This window comes from Lutra lutra, chromosome 10 (genome assembly GCF_902655055.1).
Source record: "Lutra lutra chromosome 10, mLutLut1.2, whole genome shotgun sequence".
Taxonomy (NCBI): Eukaryota; Metazoa; Chordata; class Mammalia; order Carnivora; family Mustelidae; genus Lutra; species Lutra lutra.
The window spans coordinates 18,457,592-18,478,931 of record NC_062287.1 but is presented as its reverse complement, the minus strand read 5'-3'; the positions used below and the strand labels follow the sequence as shown (position 1 = coordinate 18,478,931).

The 21,340-nt window shown below is 40.8% G+C and overlaps 1 protein-coding gene across 4 annotated transcripts in view; it reads right to left on the bottom strand.

Annotated features, from left to right (window-relative positions):
• Nucleotides 1-2,112: 2,112 nt before the first annotated feature.
• The window catches only part of JHY (junctional cadherin complex regulator), a 59,420-nt gene continuing 40,192 nt past the window's right edge, over nt 2,113-21,340 (bottom strand). For 3 of the 4 annotated variants that reach the window (XM_047693365.1, XM_047693366.1, XM_047693368.1), the window contains exons 5-9: nt 17,032-17,690; nt 12,611-12,905; nt 6,416-6,496; nt 5,498-5,626; nt 2,113-2,937 (exon numbers count right to left, since the gene is read on the bottom strand). In XM_047693365.1, coding sequence (XP_047549321.1) covers nt 2,740-2,937; nt 5,498-5,626; nt 6,416-6,496; nt 12,611-12,905; nt 17,032-17,690 — 1,362 coding nt within the window. In that variant the 3' untranslated portion in view covers nt 2,113-2,739. The remainder of the gene's footprint in view (nt 2,938-5,497; nt 5,627-6,415; nt 6,497-12,610; nt 12,906-17,031; nt 17,691-21,340) is intronic. The other variant, XM_047693369.1, reaches the window with a different exon arrangement.

Genomic DNA, 21,340 nt, shown 5'->3' with positions numbered 1-21,340 from the left:
TGTTTTTACTTCTTAATATCTGAAGCAGAAGTTCTGTAAAAATTGATCATTGATCCACTTGGGTCTGCAGAAGATCAGTGTTGTTGCCTTAATTTCAAGGAGAAGCAAAGAAGTATGTGTCGTTCACTGTTTCTGCAGAATCTTACGCTTAGTATCATGATGGCTTAGTGATCTGCTAGATCGTACCAGGTGGGCTCAGACAATGGCCTGTTTTGGTTCATTCTTCTTTTTTTTTTTTTTAAGATTTTATTTATTTACTTGACAGAGATCACAAGTAGGCAGAGAGAGAGAGAGAGAGAGAGAGGGGAAGCAGGCTCCCTGCTGAGCAGAGAGCCCGATGTGGGGCTAGATCCCCAGGACCCTGAGATCATGACCTGAGCTGAAGGCAGAGGCTTAACCCACTGAGCCACCCAGGTGCCCCTTGGTTCATTCTTTGATCTCAACCCTCAGCTTCTAGCAAACATGTTCTATTTCTGTAGGAAATGCCCTTTTAGATGCCACTCATCACTTTCAATATTTGTGTACAAAGAATTGTGATGTCCTAGGGCTTACATGCTGGAGGTATAGACTTGCCTTCGAAGTAAAGATTCTGTGAAATGTTTGGATTCTGTGAAATGTTTGATGTAGACTGAATTGTGCCACCTGCTTCAGCTAAGTGTGATTCTCCATAGTGAGTGAAGGGATTGAAGGATTTAACAGTGCTTAGCTACCAGAGAAATGGTTGGAGGAGGGTTTTAAATGTTCAAAAATAAAATAGTGTTTCTTATGAGTCAACATCTGAGTTAATTTATGTGTCTCAACTTTAACAACATAGTTATGAAGTTGCTAGATTGTATGTGTTAAAATATGATCAGGTATGTAATAAGTATTTCTAGAAATGAAACAGTGGGAGTTCATGTCCAAAACTGAAGTTCATAATAATTATATGCTCCTTGCCCACACAGAAAACAAGAACAACCCCTTCCTAGAAATAATCAAATAGCACTGTCCTTGGTATTGGCTGAAGTTTAGACCGTACTCCGTCTGCTGTTTATCAGTAGGACTGACCTATGTCAAGAGTCATTTATCCTAACCTAATCTCCATTTCCTCTTCTGAAAAATTAGTATGTGAATAAGATAAGCCCATTCTAAGCTCTTTTAAAAATACCTTTTTTGTTGTTTAAAGATTTCGTTTGTTTATTTAACACAGAGAGAGAGAGAGAGAGAGATCACAAGTAGGCAGAGAGGCAGGCAGAGAGAGAGGGGGAAACAGGTTCCCTGCTGAGCAGAGAGGCCAATGCAGGGCTTGATCCCAGGACCCTGAGATCATGACCTGAGCCAAAGGCAGAAGCTTAACCCACTGAGCCACCCAGGTGCCCCTAAAATACTTTTAAAATATTCTAATAGAAGTGGAATATTTTAAAAAGTTGCTCTGTCCCTTTAAATTTGGAAATGTCTCTATATGGATTATTTAATCTTCCAGAGTTAAGTTTAAATTTAAGGCCATTTGAAAAAAGAAATTAATTCTTAAGCTTCTAGAAAAGTCTTCACCATGTACCATGAAGGGTCCTCTTCTTTTACAAATATCTTAGGAGTCATTTGAGATATGATTTTTCCCACCTAATGCTTCATATATGATTTTCAACTTACCACCAAAACATGATTTGTCAGCTTATTATTTATCTTCATATATGTTTAATTTTTCCAGACTTTCAATTCTAATTGCCTTCAGTTTTAAGAAAAAATCACGTACAGGTAGCTTTTATATACCACATCATGGTTTATGTAAAATGTTTATAATAAAGGAATAACTCTCCAAAGCTCTTTCTTATGCCACCTGTATAGATAAAGAGTTTTTCCCCTAAATTAGTGTTAAAATTGCCCATTTCTGGATATGGCTGTCAAAGAATCCAATGCCCATCGAATACGAGCAAGTAAGAAAAAATTGAATTCTTCCATATTTATTTTAAGACCTGATAATCTTTATTCCTTTATCACCTGATAATGTGTATTCAGTTTCAAAAGACAAAAGTAGATAATATTTATTAATAGTGACACTCAGCAGTAGAATGTGGAATGCTTTCTCTTACACACACACACACACACACACACACACGTACGTTAGGTAAGCACAGATGTAACATTTTAAGATGTTTTGATGGCAAGATGCCTGGCATATTCACACACTTGGAGCAAGTAACTTTGAGAAAATATATCGCTCAGAGTTGTTGGAATGGATGTTTATGGACTTGTTGGGTTTCTAATTTATGTCACGATGCTCTGTTAGGACATTGGGGTATTTTATTTTGTTTTTGTTTTTTTTAATTTAGAGACTTTAGAACTATTTGGGAAACTATCTCCCAATGTCCTGGCAGTTAGTCCAATTTACATTCATTTTATTCAAAACTGAAATGTTTCTATACTTTTTTCTTTCCTTATCGGGAAGTTAAGAGAGAAGCAGAAGTTAGATACATTTTTTGCTGGGTCACTTCAAGGTTTCATTTTACAAGGAAGGGTAGAGATATTGTGAGAAATTAAAAGATCCGCTATGAAACTAAAAAAGCTAAAAAATAATAATCTTCCTAGAAAGTAAAACACAGCTCTGTAAAGTTAATAAGGCCTCATGTTTTAAATCCTGTACAAAGCAAACGTGGACTGCAGCTGGAGGACAGAAGGTCCACTCTCTACACAGAGAGGTGGTTGGAGTTTTTTCTCCAAGTCCAGTCCCCGGGCATTTTTGGTCTCCGACAAATGTGTTGTCTAAACAATGTGAAGGACTTTGAAAGCCGCCACAGCCTGTTTTTCCCTCTCGTGTCTGTTCTGCAGTCTCTCCAGCAGTGAGATTTCAGGCAGAGTGTCGTCTTTTCGAGTGTACGTGGGATTTTTCTTTTCTTTGGATACGTTGTCCATCAGGTTTGAAGGTTTGGGTTTGGGGATGGTCTTGGCGTATTCCAGAGCCTAAAAGCGTAAAGAGAACATTTTATGTGAAATGGATAGTGAGCCCTGCATTCCTTAAATGAAATCAAGTCTTAGGACATGTTCACTGGCAGAACGAAGAGACACATTGCTACCATAAGGTGAGAAGATGTGGATGGGAAGGGAGAGCAGATGGGAAGGGAGAGCGGATGGGAAATGCGAGTCCTGCTCTCTAACGCACAGTTTCAACAAAGTAAGTTAGCCACATGAGTATGCAATGGACAAGAGCTAGAAAATGAAACCGAGCTGTGCCTTCGGGTGTTTTTTTTTTTTTTTTTTTTCTAAAACGAGGTTTTATTCAAGTGTTTGAAAATACATTTCTCATGTGTGGGCTCTATTTAGCTTCTAGTGGTCTTATTAAAACCAAGCCTCTGTTAAGGAGATATTAACAGACCTTTCCATTCAGAGTGGACTTGCTACAGCTTGAGACCAAAGACGTCACTGTAGTTGACAAAATTGAGTTTCCATCAACTCTTCTTATTCCCAGGCTTTTGGAACTCTAGCAACTATTTATTAGAGGTTGGAAATTACTCTTTAGTATATCCATAAAAGCCTGGAGACCGGAAAAAGTCTTTTTTTTTTTTTTTCCTTCAGTGATGTCAGTTCCAAAAGGCACTACAATAAAGATGAGATCACTACATATGATTTCTAAATCTGTCTTGATATCCATTTTATATTTTAGTAAGTTTCTTGATAGCTGAAGCAAGAGTAGTATATTCAGGTTCTGGAAGGGAAAAACATGTCCAAACTTCTCAGTGTGTGTAGAGGTGACTTCTGTAGGAATTTCTCATTACAGATTTGTTGTCTTGAATCTCTTCATGGAAAAAGATAATGGCTTGGGGAAAATAGAGAAAGTGGCACCATGGAAACTCAATCAAGTGGACTGAGGTCTTCAAGGTCCCAGCGAGAAAGGCAATAAATAGAAAATAGGATGGTCTGTGTGAGAGAACATGAAGTACAAATTCCTAAAAGCACCAAAGGGTCACTTGTCCCTCATGCAAAGGGTCCCATGTTCTTCCTGGGACTGAGATGGAGACTTTGCACTGTGAGGCTCCGTGTCTCCGCTGAAAGTACTTCATTCACATCCTGACTTAGAGTTGGATGACCTCTGAGAGGGAGAACATTCTGTATTTTATGAAATCATTTTTCATGGCTAGAGGGATCTATATATTACAGTCCCTTGGGAAAAATGTAGGGGAATGAACTTTAAAGAAACAACAAAGGACTTTTCTTTGACATACGTACCCATAAATGGCAAGAAGACACTAATTCTTTAAAATGTAATGGTAGAGAAGGAAATTGATAGGATTTATCAGGATTGCTAGATTCTTCTAAGAAATCGCCTTGCTATTCAATTTAAAATGTTTTGAGTATAGTTGACACACATGTTACTTTGGCTTCAGGTGTACAACTTAGTGATTCAGCTTCCGTGTCACACTGTGCTCACCACAAATGTAGCTACCATTTGTCACCATACAACGTTATCACAGTATCACTGACCATATTCCCTGGGCTATACCATTCATGCCCATGATTTACTCATTCCATCACTGGAAGCCTGTTACCTCTCTCTCCCCTTCATATGTTTTGCCCATTGCCTCATCACCTCCCCTCTGGCCACCATCAATTTGTTCTCTGTGTTTATAGGTCGGATTCTGCTTGTTTTGTTCATTTTGGTTTTCAGATTCCACATATGAGTGAAATTGTGTGGTATTTGTCTTTCTCTGTTCTGACTTATTTCATTTAACGTAATATCCTCTAGGTCCATCCATGTTGCCACACATGGCACCATTTCCTCTTTTTAAGGTTGTGTGATAAGCTTCTGTGTGTGTGTGTGGGTGTGTGTGTGTACACACACCACATCTTCTCCATTCTTCTAGAGATGGATACTTGGGTTGCCTCCATATCTTGGCTATCATAAATCATGCTACAATAAACGTGTGTGCATATATCTTTTCAAATTAGTATTTTGTATTGTTTGGGTAAATAATTAGTAGTGGAGTTATTGGATCCTTTGGTAATTCTATTCTTGACTTTTGGGGGACCTCCATACTGTTTTCCAGTGTGGCTGCACCCATTCACATCCCCACCAACAGTGCACGAGGGTTCTTTCTTTCCTCCATGTCCTCACCAACACTTATTTCCTGTCTTTTTAATTCTAAACATTTGATCAGGTGTAAGGTGATCTCACTGTGGTTTTGATTTGCATTTCCCTGATGATTAGTGATGTTGAGTATCTCTTCTGTCTGCTGGCCTTACTATTCATTTTTATGTGTCGGATTTGAAATACAAGAAGAAAACACATGGAGGACTAAGACCACGATGAACTTCAGGCTAACCTTACAGAGTCATTTGTGGTCATGTTCTTTGTGTATCAATGTCTCTGAATGATGGGTAGCACTTTTCAGGGGTTGGGAAACAGGAAGGGCAGTAGCTTAGACCCCTCCTGGGTTCAGAAAACATGGGGAATTTGTCAAGCGGTGACAAAGGTTTCCTTTTCATTCTAATTGAGAGGCTAACTGCCATGGTGGGGATTTCTTACCTTCTGCCGAGGGATGGCCGACTGACATTCAGTTTTCGCTGTTTGTGGTTTTGACAGAATGGATAATGTCTTCATGTTATACTCCTTAACTTGCTTTGCATATTCCTTTTTTTGGATTAATTTCTGCATCTGTTCAGACAAACCATGTTACAACAGTACACAGGTCCTTCTAGATCTCTCTGTTCTCTCTTTAAAAGAGGCACTCCTTTTAGTGAGCTGGCCATATTGTATTAGTGGTAGTGAGGAAATGGGATTACCACGCTTGAGGCAACAGCAGTGAGACAGTTAATGTTTCTCCTAAAAACAGTGTGTCTCTGATGGGGGACATCATTGCCGAAGCACACCCAGTGTTCCCTTAACAGGATCTAAATCACATTCAGCTCCTTCTTTGTTGCATTTACCCAATTTATTTTCATTTTGGCTTCCAACTTTGAACTATACTCTTTTTATGCCTTGAGTGCAACTGTAGTTAAAACACATTAAATGAAGATCTTCTTTCACTAGAGGAAAGGAAATAAAGTGGATGCACTTTTCAGGGGTTGGGAAACTCTTATCCTAAGTGTCTTCTCTGTAGCCACTCTTCAAAATTACCAAGATCACTCTATTGGGAAAGACCAACGACCATATAACACACACATCTCTTTTCATGTGCACGTGGCCCCCTTTTCTGTGCAGGCCTTCAAGATGAACTAAAAGGTGGATACATAAAACAACATTGGCTAGGTAATTTTATCTTACAGTAAAAGGAGTATCTGGGTCTCTATTACTAATGCTATTTCAGAAGGGCCTCTATTCAGAGGGAGACATTTGGATCAGGACTTGGTGTGGGGGTGGGTGGGAGACATTTCTGTACTGTTCTGCTAATACACAGGTGGGCATATCCAAGCCTACAGAATGCTGTATGTACATCTCACTCACTTTGTCTCTGATAGACTCAAGGTCAGGTCCAAGGCCTCCAAGCTTCCCGTCTGTTTTCTGATAACCTTTCAGCTTGGAGCTCTATAAATACAAAGAGACAGTTTCTTTTAAGGAATCGTGCGCCCCCCCCCCCCGGCACCCGCCATGCTGTCATCGCCACATAAGGAAAGGATGGAAGCCCGTGTGGACGGTTGGGAGGTGGCACATTCCCTGACAACTCTTTCGCTCTAATGGTAGCTATTGATTATAGCGTCTTGGGTAATTTGTGGCTGGTCAAGTAACATGTTTTGACTTTTCCAACTTCTACAACAACAAGAAAATTGGAATTCTGAAAATTATAAATAAAAATTTCCAAGTGAATAAAGAGGTGTTTCATTATTAACGTTCTAAACGACATAGCCATTTACCACTTTACTGCTTTTACTTTTACTGTCATTACTAATCTATCTGTTCTTGTACGGTTCACGAAACCAAAGAATTTCCTGGCAAGAGGCAGTCTAAATCAGGTAAGCATTGCTTCGAAAGGCGAGTGCTCTCATCATGTCCTAACATTCAAAAGACCGTAACATTTTTTTAAACTTAAATTCAATTAAAGTATATTACTAGTTTCGGAGGTTGAGTTCAGTGATCCATCAGTTGTTTGTAACACCCAGTGCTCATTACTGCTACATGCCCTCCTTAATGCCCATCACCCAGTTACCCCCCCCCCCGCCCCCCACCTCCCCTCTAGCAACCCTCTGTCTCTTACGGTTTGTCTCCCTCTCCGATTAGGAAAAGGTTATAAATTTTTAAGGGTTAAGAGTCCAAGCAAGAACTGGGGCACCTGGGCCACTCAATCAGTTGAGTCTCTGACTCTTGATTTCCATTCAGGTTTGCGAGATCAAGCCCCACATCAGGCTCCACACTCAGTGTGGAGTCTGTCTCTTTTGCCCTCTCCCCGCCTCTTCCCCTGCTTGTGCATGCACATTTTCTGTCTTTCAAACAAATCTTAAAAAAAAAAAAAAAAGTCTAGGTACGATCTGAGAAATGCCATTTAGTTAATGTGATTTTTGGGTAATTTGAAGGGTGTAAGTAATCTTATATCAATGTATCAGTGGTTACAAGAATTTGTTCTACTCCCACTGGCCTATTGGCTGACTACCCATAGCTCCTACCAGCTGGTTTCTCCCTTGTCCCACCCCACCATAGAGGCTTGGAGACAGGTACTCCTTTCCCCAGATCTGCAGCACTGAGGTCTGGCCCATGAGGCGTAAATGCAAGTTGGCTTAGCTTTCATTCAGGCTGGTGCAGCCCCTTCCTTTCCTTTTCCTTGCCTTGCATGTAGATATGATAGCTGGAGCTGTAGCAGCAATCTGGTGTCAGGAAAGACATGAGAGAGCCATACAAATATTGGTTCTGATGTTTTGAGCTGTGGACCCCCAGTACTAGTTACCATCTACTTGTGGATTAACTGCAGGTGAGAAGAATGAGCTCATAATTTTGAAGGTGCTTGGAGCCAAAAGCAGTATTGAAAAAATTTCAGTACTTCAGAGAGCCAGAATCCTGTATCTTTTAGGCAACATTTCTATGCCGCAAGGTTTGAGTCCTGCAAATAGAATCTCCCTGATTAGAATGTTCAAAATGTATAGTCAAAAGTCTTAGAGTATATCTAATTGTAAAAGATGAGAGAGGCTCTTTTTTTTTTTTTTTTAAAGAGGTTGTTGGGCTAAAATCACTGAAATATTATAGAGAAAAAAAATTGCTCATGAAAGGATTTCAAAACCCTAAATCTCCTTAGAGAAAACAATCACCTGGCAAAACCAGTCCAACAACTTCCTGCCTTTAACATCTGTCTGTTCATATTTTCAGAAAATGGCCAAGTGCTACAAATTAGATTTTTTTTCACTAAGTATCTTAGCATTATGCTGTATTTCCCTATCCCTAAATATCTTTCAAAAATGTGACTTTTATACATAACATTCTAAATGTTATTTAAGATGTCCTAGGGATTAGCATTGTTTGTGGGCTACTCTGATGATTACTTTGAGATCTAAACTTAATAGAAGTGGAATTATTGAGACAAAATCACAAACACACTTAAGGTCCTTAATGAGCACTTCCATTAGCAATGTGTAAGAATGCCGTTTTTTGTCCAAACCTTGATTACACTGGGTATGATCACATTTTAAAATCTCCACTAATGATTAGTAGGTGAATGAATTTGGGTATCTTCTACTTGGCAATTGCAAATTTGTTCTTTATCTGGTTCTTTATCTCGGACATGCCATCAGTACCACTGTTTCGCAATCGCTAAGTTACTTTCTATTTGGCAAAGTAAACCAATAATGAAAAAGGAGAGAGCCTCACTCATATCCAGGTCATAAATCCAATTTGTCCAAAACGGATGAGAAATGATCAGTGGCCAGAAATCACAGACTTAGAGTGAAGCAGATTAACTTTAATCATTGCACTGACACAAAAGATACAGTGTGAAGCACGAATCATTGCTCCCTGCTGCCCCCGCCCGGGGTCTGTGGTCCCAGTTCTTACTATCCCCTCGCATAACCAGAATAAACATCTTGGCTGTCATAGGAAAACACAAAGGGACTAACATGAAATATTGACACGAAGTAAACAGTGTGGCCCAAGGACAGATATGAGTATCCCAATGCTACTCTCTCCTTTCCAGCCTGAGCTACTTTTTTCTAGCAAAGCGCCCTTTTCTCAACGGGGAGAGAACATGGTTCCTAACGGAGTTTGTTCTGGGTGACTGGCAATGAAAAATCCTGGATTTACTTAAGTTTGCCTCAAGTAATCTTGATTGGCTCTCAGTGCTGTAATTTCGTTTGATCTCTTTCCATCAAAAGTCTTTTCTAACAGCTTTATTGAAACAGAATTCACACATCACCAAATTCACCCATTTGAAGTTGTACAATTCAATGGTTTTTTAGTATATTCATCAAGTTGTGCAAACATCGCCACAATCTGATTTTAGAACACTTTCATCACCCTGAAAAGAAACCCCTGTGCCCATTAGCAGCCACTCCTCGGCCCCCCTCTACTGCCAGCCCTAGGCAACCACTAATCTACTTTCTGCCTCTTCAAAAGGCTTTTATAGTAAAATAATCCTCAGAATTTACTTTGATTTAGTTCTTCTTGGCTGTTACAAGACTAAAAAGTCACAATAGCATGCTCCCCCTCCCCCCAAATTAAATCAACAATGATAGTCCTGTTACGTCTCTAAACACAGGAGGAAAATAGAGTCCTGTTCTCAACAAACCCCTGAGGGGGTTCACTGCTAGTCTTTGCATGAGACCTGTCCTAGCTGACCTCCACCATCCCTGGCCCCGGGCTGAGGACTTCAAACCCCAGACCCGCCCCTCCGAACTGGTGTTCTCTGTTGATGGTCCCCTGGGCAGAGGATGGCACCAGACTTTCCTGATGGCACGTTTCTGCCAATAACTGATCCCACCTCTCAAGCTAGAGGAGTGACTTCTATTGTAAATGTGGGGCAAAGCATGCCTGACTAAAAAAAAGTCCCTTGAGGACTTGTTTCAACTCTGAAGCGCTATACCCTGCTGTGGGGGACACTGCCGGGTTTTTCTCTAGAACATTCCTCAGATGTCTGAGTGTGAGAAAGTTACTCAAAAGCAGGGCAACAAAACAATGCCTCCGCTACCGGGGAACAGCAAGTGAAGGAAAATTGCTCTGTGGTTGCTAAAATTTCACCTCAATAAACCTCTTCTTAGAAGCCGCCAAGCAGCAATACCCAGACAGTCTGTGACAACAAGCACAGGAGTTAGTACCTGTAGCTCAGCTGTCCCAGAATTGCTTAAGCAGCTGTTTTGTGGCCAGTCCCAACAGATACTTTTATGCGCTTTGTCATCCCTTCTGCTGCATCTGCCCCTTCCCTCCTGACGTCTGGATTTACCAGCACAGACAATGCTTAGTGTTCATAAACCAGTCGCATCAGAACTGCCAGGAGAAGGGGAATCAGAACTGCCAGGAGAAGGAGAAGGGAAGGAGAAGGTGCTTGGGCCTGTTAGCTGTACAAATCCTCAAACTTTTAATGTGATTCAAGTCGAATCCCTAGGAAACCACAAGATTTGCTGTGACTAGCAAGTGGGCACGACCCACATAATGATTCCCCTGTCCGGTGCCCCAGCTACCTGCTGTCCTATACGGACAGCTCGATTCTAAGTCATTTTAGCTTCTGGAGTAGCTTAATGGACAAAGAGCACTTCTGAGCATTTGTTAGATGCAAGTTGGAGGTGCTGGGCTGAGCAAATGGACACGGGTGGGTTGGGACATTCCTGAAGGAAAGCAGAAAGGGAGGGATTTTCTGAGTTGGAAAGAGGGTTTGGGCAACAGTGACTAGAAGTTCTTTTTTAATTCCCCTTCTGACTCTCCCATGCTCTTAGACTTCTGGTGATATACATGGTCATCGGAGTACTTTCTGCTGCCTCTTCTCTGTAAGACATGAATTCAAATTACTAATAGAAAAAGAAAAAGGAAACTAACATTTATTTGATGGTCTGCTGTTTGCTAGGGACTAAACTACAGGCTGGTCCTTTTTGCCTGAAATGCTCTTTTGGTCTTATTAACTTCTTAAAAAGTTTTACTTATTTGTCAGAGACTGAAAGAGATCACACAAACAGGGAGAGCAGCAGAAAGAGCGAGAAGCAGACTCCCCACTGAGCAGGGAGCCTGATGTGGGACTCGATCCCAGGACCCTCGGATCATGACCTGAGCTGAAGGCAGATGCTTAACCGCTTAACAGCGTGAGCTACCCTAACATCCCTCTTATTAACTCTTGATCATCTAAATCTCAACTCAGAATTATCCCCTGAAGCTCTGCTTGACCCCTTAGGTTGGACTGTCAATCCAAACTCCTTTTTGCTCCTCTGCGCAATCCACACATACCTCTTTTTTTTTAATGCAACGTTCTAGTGAAGCCATTTTCATGTGTGTCTACATGAGGAAGGGTCATGGCTCATTCTCGTTACATCCCAGCTCCTAGCACAGTTCCTAATACAAATTCAGCACCTATGTTGAATTGAACTACGGTTGATTCCCTAAACCGCATTACAGTGGATGTCCCTGGGGACCGAGATAATCATTCCTCCACTTTGAAGCCATTTTCATGTGTGTCTACATGAGGAAGGGTCATGGCTCATTCTCTTTACATCCCAGCTCCTAGCACAGTTCCTAATACAAATTCAGCACCTATGTTGAATTGAACTACGGTTGATTCCCTAAACCGCATTACAGTGGATGTCCCTGGGGACCGAGATAATCATTCCTCCACTTGCTGTCCGCTATGGCTCCCAGTCGGGTCCCTCCCTAAGAACTGCCCTCAGCCAGATGGAGCTGCGGTACCCAAAGTTGGGGCTCTCCCTGGGGAGACCGTCTGTAGCCAATGTCTGTTCCATGTGGTGGAGCTAAAGCCCGCACCCTTTACCTTCAAAGAGCCATCCCAACTCAGAGCCCATGTGGACTCCTAGAGCTTCTGCTGCACCTGCATCACAACACACTCTTCCTCAGCCAGCCCTGCCCCCCTCACCCCTTCCAGGGCTGGTTTGGGAGGCACGGCTCAGTCAGCCTCCTGCCCATGAATCTCCATTTCAGGGTCTGTTCCTGGGGAACCCAGATCACCACAGGCCCTTTGCTTCCCACTGGTTGGAAGGGGCCCTATAACACAGAATGCATTTTCCAGTTCTCTCCTTAGCATTCCATGTGAGAGGCAAGCGACCTTTCCTGAGGGGATTTTAATGCTTGCAACAGTGGAGAAACGCAGAGGACCTACAAAGACGCCTTCTGTATGCCTTCATGTCTTCCTGGAAAGATTTTGCAACCTCCCTCAGCCCTATTTTGTCTCCTCAGATAGGAGAACGTGCTGAGAGGCTCAGCCTTGACTAGGGGTCAAGACAGGGTGTGAGGACCGTTTCTGAGGGGCTGGTGTTTAATCTGGGGCCAAAAGGAGGTCTCTGCTTCTTTGCAAAAGGAGACCCTTCCCTGAGCTGAAGCTCAAAGGAGGCCCATTCCAGGCAACAGCAGGAGGTCACACTAGGAAGTGCCTCAGGACTTGGGGCCACCCAGCGTGGCAGCCGCTCAGTAAGGACCATCCGTTGCCGAGGCTAGAAGTAAGGGAGTGAAAACCAAGGGCCATCTGTATAACGAGAATTAAAAGATTATTCACTAAAATGCTTCTGTTACCTTGAAGCCACTCCTTTTCCTATGCTTTCTTCCTTTTTCCAGTTGAAGCAGATAGCCTTCGGAATTGCTACGACTCATTTCCATTTGGTTTCTTTGGCTTCTCTCTGAACCGAGCTGGGATTCACTTTCGACCCTTGACAACAGAGGTGGAAATGTGATGTTGGATGGGGCCCCTTCCTTGGGCTGCACATCGGTCAGCTGTATTAAGGCTTGCTGGTGCTGCTCCATTATCTGGGTGAGCTGGGAGTCTGGAGAAGCTCTAACAGGCTGGCTGTCCGAGGAAGGATAGAATTTCCTGACGGGAAAAACACCCCACCAATCTGTTATTAAAAATGGGATACTTAAGACTTTTAGCAGGAACATCTTTATGACTTTGATGTATTCATCATTCTCCAAATCAAACTAATGACCTTTAGCTTAATCTTTAAAAAAATTATTTGAGAGAGAGAGAATCCAAAGCAGACTGTGCTGCTTTGTGAGATATAGAAATAGAAAAATATAGAATAGAAAAAATATAGAATAGAAAAAGAAAATACCCCTTTGAAAAGTCCTTGCTGCTATAAAATACCTGGAAATGTTGGATTAAATTTAAACAAACCTCTTTTTGAATACCTAGACTAATTTGTATGAGGTAGGGAATCTTTGGGACCAAAACCAAAAAAGGAATTGAAAGTAAAGCAGATTTTGGATAAACTGAAGCTGTGGCTTGCTTTGTGGGAGTTTTGGACATATGCGCTCAGGTTCTGACACTTCACTCTGGTACAGGATCTGTGAAATCTTGGCCCCATGTCAGCTGGGGTATCAGTCGAGATGCTTGTGTGAAGGCCTTGGAGAGCTATGTCCTGGATAAAAAGTTGGATTAGTGATTAGCTCAGTCACGAGCCTTGAGACTCAACAAAGCAAGCCGATCTGTCTTGGTCTAGGAATTTCCATACGACAGTATTTGGGGTTCATATTTACATTCCCATTTAGTCATGGAATCTAAGACCCAAAAAATGACATAAAAATGATCCCAGAGGAGGGATGCCTCTGCATATCTGGCAGAAGCAAATATAAAGTTCTCTGGAGGGATCTATTCCTTCTCAAGCCTGCAGAGGCATCTACAGACAGGATGACTAAACTTCATTCACAATTCAAAATCCTAGAATCTCTGAGGAGGTAATCTACCAAGTAGGAGAGTCAGCAGACACCCACCCACACACAAGAAGCAGTGGTAGATTTCTGAGAACTTCTGATAGTAGAATATTAGATAGCATTCTTTTTTTTTTTTTAAGATTTTATTTATTTATTTGACAGAGATCACAAGTAGGCAGAGAAGCGGGGTGGAGGGGGGGGAAGCAGGCCCCCTGCTGAGCAGAGAGCCAGATGTGGGGCTCGATCCCAGGACTCTGGGATCATGACCTGAGCTGAAGGCAGAAGCTTAACCCACTGAGCCACCCAGGCGCCCCTAGATAGCATTCTTAAAGCAAGCATGTTTAAAATGATTCAAGACCTGAAAGAAGAAATTAAAACCCCAGGAAACCTATTTTGAAAAAAGAACAGGAAGGTTTTAATCAGAACCAAATAAAAATTCTAGACATGAAAAATACTAGGATTGAAATTTACAACTCAGTGGGTACATTGTAGCCTACTGGCTACAACTGAAGAGAGTTATTGCATTGGGAAACATATGGGAGGAAATTTCTCAGGAGTACACATAGATAAAAGAAATAGAAAATAATAAACCGAATTAAAGAGACAGAGTCTAGAATAAAAGATTTTTAACATCTCTTTGGTATTCCTGGAGGGAAAAGAGGGTAAATAATATTTCATAAGATTCATGGTATTTCCTATGCCTATTTCCTAATAAAGGGAAATGGGTGATAATTGTGTAGAATTTATGAAAGAGATGAATCTCCAGATTTAGGAATCAACAGCAGGATTAAACATTTCATACTTAGACCTAACATAGTGAAACTTCAAAATTCCAAGCACAAGGGAAAAGATTAAAAAAAAATTATATTGACAAAAAACTCTTCATGGAAACTGGGAGGTAGAGAAATGTTTTCAAAGAGTTTAACTCTTCATCAGGTTAAACTATAATTCAAGATAGAGCATAAAAGAATTTCAGGTAAATTTACCAGTGACCTACTCTTGTTAAAAAAAATTTCCAAAGCTGTCTACTTCAGGAAGAAAGAATAAAATGGAAGAAAAACTGTGAGGCAAAGACATAAATAAACAGTTAAATTTAAAACATTGTATACAATGTTAAAGCGAAGTGAATTAAGCCTCGCTGAGGCAAATACTGTATGATCCCACTCATAAATGAAATCCAAAAAATAAAAAAACAGAATCAGTCCCATAAACCTAGAGAACAAACTGATGGTGGTCAGAGGGGAGGAGGTAGGGAATTGAGAAAGATGGGTGAAGGAGAGGGAGGTGCAGGCTGCTGGTTATGGAATGAGTAAGTCATGGGAATAAAAGTCACAGCATCAGGCACAAAGTCACTGGTATTGTAACAGCAATGTAATGGGACAGATGATAGCTACACTTGTGAACATAACATGTATAAACTTGTCAGATCACTGAGTTGTACACTTAAAACTAAAGGGACTTTGTCAACAATACTCAAATTAGAAAGAGAATATTTATTTCCAAATCAGTAGGGGAAAAAGTAACAAAACTCTATTAGTTCAATAGAAGATCTAGATATCTGTATATAGAGAGAGCTATAAAAGTACAGGAAAATAGGGTGATTGGAAGGACAAATTAAGATGGGAGAAATAAATCCAAATATGATTATCACAATAAATGTAAGTAGTCTAACATTGGAAATCCATTTGTGATAAAAGCCCTTTGCAAAAAGGATTAGCAATAGGATAATTTACTGTCTCCCCTCCCTGTCTTCCAAAAGTTAAGTTTTTTTTTTTTAGATTTTTATTTTATTTACTTGACAGGGATCACAAGTAGGCAGAGAGTCAGGCAGAGAGAGAGGAGGAAGCAGGCTCCCTGCTGAGCAGAGAGCCCTATGCGGGGCTCAATCCCAGGACCCCAAGATCATAACCTGAGCCGAAGGCAGAGGCTTTAACCGACTGAGCCACCCAGGTGCCCCAAAAGTTAAGTATTTTTAATGATATGAATGTTAGAAGCATTCCCTCTAAAGTTGGGGAAAAAAGACCAGGATCCTTGCTACCTATCACTATCTCCTCCAGGAAGCTAAATCCGAATTTTAATGAATGTATGTTTCATGCCTCTAAGTACAGCATACAGCACTGAAATGCCTTTTCATCACTTCAGATATGCAAAATTGTCTCCCTACTTTGAAAGTAAGCCCCTGGAAGGTACCTGTGCGTCATACTACTTTTGTATCTTCTATAGCATTTTAGTGCTGGATTTAGTGCATGGCAGGTATGTGATAAAACACATTTGATTGAATGACATCAGGAAATCTCCCTGGAAGTGATTTTTTTTTTTAAACCGCTTTTTCTTTCTTTTCTGATTATAGAAGGAATATATCTACATTGCAGGGAACTTGAACCAGTCAGAAGTACAAAGATGACATTAGAAATAATCCAGCCTCTCTTGCCAGAAATAACCAGTTTTGACATTTTGGTGCATTTTTCTTTCTTTGTGCATAGTTTTACATAGCAGAGCTCCTACACCTCAGGTGTAAATTTGTACCTTATTATTTTCTTTTTTGTAGAAGTGTTTCCTCATAACCGTAACTTTTAATGGTTACATGATATTTAATGCCATAATTTACCTAAATATTTCCTTATTGAGTTATTGTTGTCATTTTGGTAAACGATGGTATTTTTGTGCATACGTATTTTTCTGTATTTTTGATTATATCCTTAGGATAGGTCAACACAGAGTTAGAGATTGTTTCTTCCAAACATTACTTATAACCCTCAAAATATCAAAAATCTCAAAAGAGATCTTTTTTTAAATGACTAGTCCCTCTGTCCGTGCCCCGCCCCCGCCACCCCGGCTTAACTACAGTGGAAAAACTAGAGGAGACAGAGAAGAAGAAAAATACATTGAAAGTGGACTATTTGAGGCAGAAATCAGAGCCAACTGGGGCACCTGGGTGGCTCAGTCTGTTAAGCATCCAACTCTTGGTTTTGGCTCAGGTCACGATCTCAGGGTTGTGAGATCAAGCCCTGCCTTGGGCTCCACACTCAGTAGGGAGTCTGCCTGAGATTCTCTTTCTCCCTCTCCCTGTGCCCCTCTCACCTCCCACACTTGCTGCTCTCTCTCTCTCTCCCCCATAAATAAAATAAATCATAAAAAAAAAATTCAGAGCCAAGGACCGTGTTAGGTGCTGTTTTCCTCTCCCCTGACCATCCCCATGATGTTCCCACCCCCCATTCTCCTTCTCCCGTCTTCAGTAGTCTCGTTTCTCCTCTAGAAAAAACACTTGAGAAAACAGGAGTTCTTACCATAATATTTCTACGTTCTTATATTTTGTCTCTGTGTAGGTCTGCTTGGATTGCTTCTTATTTTCCCTCGATCCATTAACATTTTTGTTACTAGCAGACTGGGAGCCTTTCTGGCTCACTGCCACTGGTCTTTCTGTAAGCTCATTAAGGAAGTTCAAGTCCATATTGGAAAGGGTGTTGAGGTGTAGCTGCTGATGTGACGGTCTTTTCTCTTCTCGGCCTCTGCGTCCTCTTGCTTTCTTAACATTCACCAAGTGATTTCCAGTAGAGTTTTTGTACAACACCTTGTCAAAATCCTGCTGTGGCGCAGCAAATTTATTGGAGGCTGCTTCAGGCTCCTGGCTCCTAAGTGCGCCTGAGTGTTGTAAATCATTGTTAGGCGCATTCATAATTCCGAGTGTTTCGTGCTTTACTGAAGTATCAGCAGGCTTATTCTGGTTGTGTTGCTGTCTGGGAGTGCTATGCCGGTTTCTGTGACTGACAGCCAGCTCTTCAGTCGCCAGAGGCTTCCGGCCATGCTGACGTTGATGCTGGTTTCGAATCTTGTGCCGGAATGGTTTTCTGGAAGGTTGCTGGCCAGTGGTTGTTCCAGAAGATGGCCCTCTCGGCACGCTGTTTGATTTTGCACTTTCATTTTGAGACAGTTGTTCCTGGTAATCCTAAAAAGATATCTTTGGTTAATGTAAACTCAGATGATTGGCAGTCTTCATATTTTACTTAGTATTTTTTCAGACTAGGAGTTGAGACTGCTGGGAAGGGGACCACAGATTTGAAAGGAGATAAAGAGTCCAGTAGGTCCTTTCCTAATTTCAGGATATGAGCGTGACTAGCTGAGAAAGTCTTCCTGGCAATTTCAGATTACGAATTTTCTAGAAAGAAGTAGAGAGCTTAGAGTGGGCTTGATATTAAAGACAGGTCTTTGACCTCAAGTGTAAAATGAAGTGTTACCAAATGGGGGGTTACGGGAAGGAGATTTACCTCCACAGGGCTACAAAGAAAGTACAAATCTACATCGAAATATGCAAGTTTATTTCAACTAAGGTGAACATTTTAAAAAATCTCAACCTGAGAGGACATCAGTGATTCGCTTTACCGAACAAGTACAAGTCAAATACAAGATGCCATTTAGATGATCAGATCTTCTTACTCATATAGGTCAGAAACTAGAAATGACCTCTTCACCAGATGAAACAAATTAGATTTTATTCAGAGGATTATAAAAGAGTCTGCACTGTGATAGGACATTTGTGAAGCCACAAGGGTTGTTTTGCTTCAATTCCTTAATATAGCCTGTACTTAGGCAATCAAACATCTGGGGGAAATATTTCAATTTCAGAACAGTCTTTATGCTTTTCAAAGTCTTATAACAACAAAATATACTCCTGGTATAATAGATACACTATGCAACTATATTGTGCTAAGCCATTTAGAAATATTTTCCAAGAAATAAAGCACTCATTACTTTGTGAAAAACTAGCAGAGTTAAGAGTCCTTTGGAAAGAATGATTAACTGCTTAGTAAAAACAGTAACATGACCATATGCATCAGTGTGGTATAGAACTACAAATTATTTCTTTCTGAACATACATATAAAAAGAAATCTCTCTCTGTGCAACATTAAATGAAAAATGCCAGTTACCTGGGTCATTCGAGGGGAGAAAAAAAAAAAAAAAACAACCCTTAAAGTGAATAACTCCTATTTTTGCTCAAATGGTTTCAGCTGCTATGAAGAATGGTCAGATTACTGCAATGAGTTCAACTTTTCACTTTTCTGATATAATTACTAAGACAACCTCTTCCATATAATATTAAGTGGTATTCTATTTCCAATGACCTCTCCCTGTAATGATGAGGTTGAGGCTGTTAAATTTAAAACAGTCCCATACAATGTTACTTTGCATATCAGATTTTTAAGTATAAATGGCTTATCTGAAATTCAAAGCATGTTCTCCTTGCTTTCTGGAGGATTGGCCAGGTTTTTTTTTTTTTTTTAATTTTTTTATTTTTTCAGCATAACAGTATTCATTATTTTTGCACCACACCCAGTGCTCCATGCAATCCATGCCCTCTACAAACCCACCACCTGGTGCCCCCAACCTCCCACCCCCCACCCCTTCAAAATTCTCAGATCGTTTTTCAGAGTCCATAGTCTCTCATGGTTCACCTCCCCTTCCAATTTCCCTCAACTCCCTTCTCCTCTCCATCTCCCCTTGTCCTCCATGCTATTTGTTATGCTCCACAAATAAGTGAAACCATATGATAATTGACTCTCTCTGCTTGACTTATTTCACTCAGCATAATCTCTTCCAGTCCCGTCCATGTTGCTACAAAACTTGGGTATTCATCCTTTCTTTTTTTTTTTTTTTTTTACAGCTTTATAAACACATATTTTTATCCCCAGGGGTACAGGTCTGCGAATCGCCAGGTTTACACACTTCACAACACTCACCATAGCACATACCCTCCCCAGTATCCATAACCCCACCCCCTCTCCCAACCCCCTCCCCCCATCAACCCTCAGTTTGTTTTGTGAGATTAAGAGTCACTTATGGTTTGTCTCCCTCCCAATCCCATCTTGTTTCATTTACTCTTCTCCTACCCCCTCAACCCCCCATGTTGCATCTCCTCTCCCTCATATCAGGGAGATCATATGATAGTTGTCTTTCTCCGATTGACTTATTTCGCTAAGCATGATACCCTCTAGTTCCATCCACGTCGTCGCAAATGGCAAGATTTCATTTCTTTTGATGGCTGCATAGTATTCCATTGTGTATATATACCACATCTTCTTTATCCATTCGTCTGTAGATGGACATCTAGGTTCTTTCCATAGTTTGGCTATTGTAGACATTGCTGCTATAAACATTTGGGTGCACGTGCCCCTTCGGATCACTACGTTTGTATCTTTAGGGTAAATACCCAGCAGTGCAATTGCAGGGTCATAGGGTAGTTCTATTTTCAACATTTTGAGGAACCTCCATACTGTTTTCCAGAGTGCTTGCACCAGCTTGCATTCCCACCAACAGTGTAGGAGGGTTCCCCTTTCTCCGCATCCTCGCCAGCATCTGTCATTTCCTGACTTGTTAATTTTAGCCATTCTGACTGGTGTGAGGTGATATCTCATGGTGGTTTTGATTTGTATTTCCCTGATGCCGAGTGATATGGAGCACTTTTTCATGTGTCTGTTGGCCATCTGGATGTCTTCTTTGCAGAAATGTCTGTTCATGTCCTCTGCCCATTTCTTGATTGGATTATTTGTTCTTTGGGTGTTGAGTTTGCTAAGTTCTTTATAGATTTTGGACACTAGCCCTTTATCTGATATGTCATTTGCAAATATCTTCTCCCATTCTGTCAGTTGTCTTTTGGTTTTGTTCACTGTTTCCTTTGCTGTGCAAAAGCTTTTGATCTTGATAAAATCCCAAAAGTTCATTTTTGCCCTTGCTTCCCTTGCCTTTGGTGATGTTCCTAGGAAGATGTTGCTGCGGCTGAGGTCAAAGAGGTTGCTGGCCTGTGTTCTCCTCGAGGATTTTGATGGATTCCTTTCTCACATTGAGATCCTTCATCTATTTTGAGTCTATTTTCGTGTGTGGTGTAAGGAAATGATCCAATTTCATTTTTCTGCATGTGGCTGTCCAATTTTCCCAACACCATTTATTGAAGAGGCTGTCTTTTTTCCACTGGACATTCTTTCCTGCTTTGTCGAAGATGAGTTGACCATAGAGTTGAGGTTCCATTTCTGGGCTCTCTATTCTGTTCCATTGATCTATGTGTCTGTTTTTGTGCCAGTACCATGCTGTCTTGATGATGACAGCTTTGTAATAGAGCTTAAAGTCCGGAATTGTGATGCCACCAACTTTGGCTTTCTTTTTCAATATTGCTTTGGCTATTCGAGGTCTTTTCTGGTTCCATATAAATTTTAGGATGATTTGTTCCATTTCTTTGAAAAAAATGGATGGTACTTTGATAGGAATTGCATTAAATGTGTAGATTGCTTTAGGTAGCATAGACATTTTCACAATATTTATTCTTCCAATCCGGGAGCATGGAACATTTTTCCATTTCTTTGTGTCTTCCTCAATTTCTTTCATGAGTACTTTATAGTTTTCTGAGTATAGATTCTTAGTCTCTTTGGTTAGGTTTATTCCTAGGTATCTTATAGTTTTGGGTGCAACTGTAAATGGGATGGACTCCTTAATTTCTCTTTCTTCTGTCTTGTTGGTGTAGAGAAATGCAACTGATTTCTGTGCATTGATTTTATATCCTGACACTTTAATGAATTCCTGTACAAGTTCTAGCAGTTTTGGAGTGG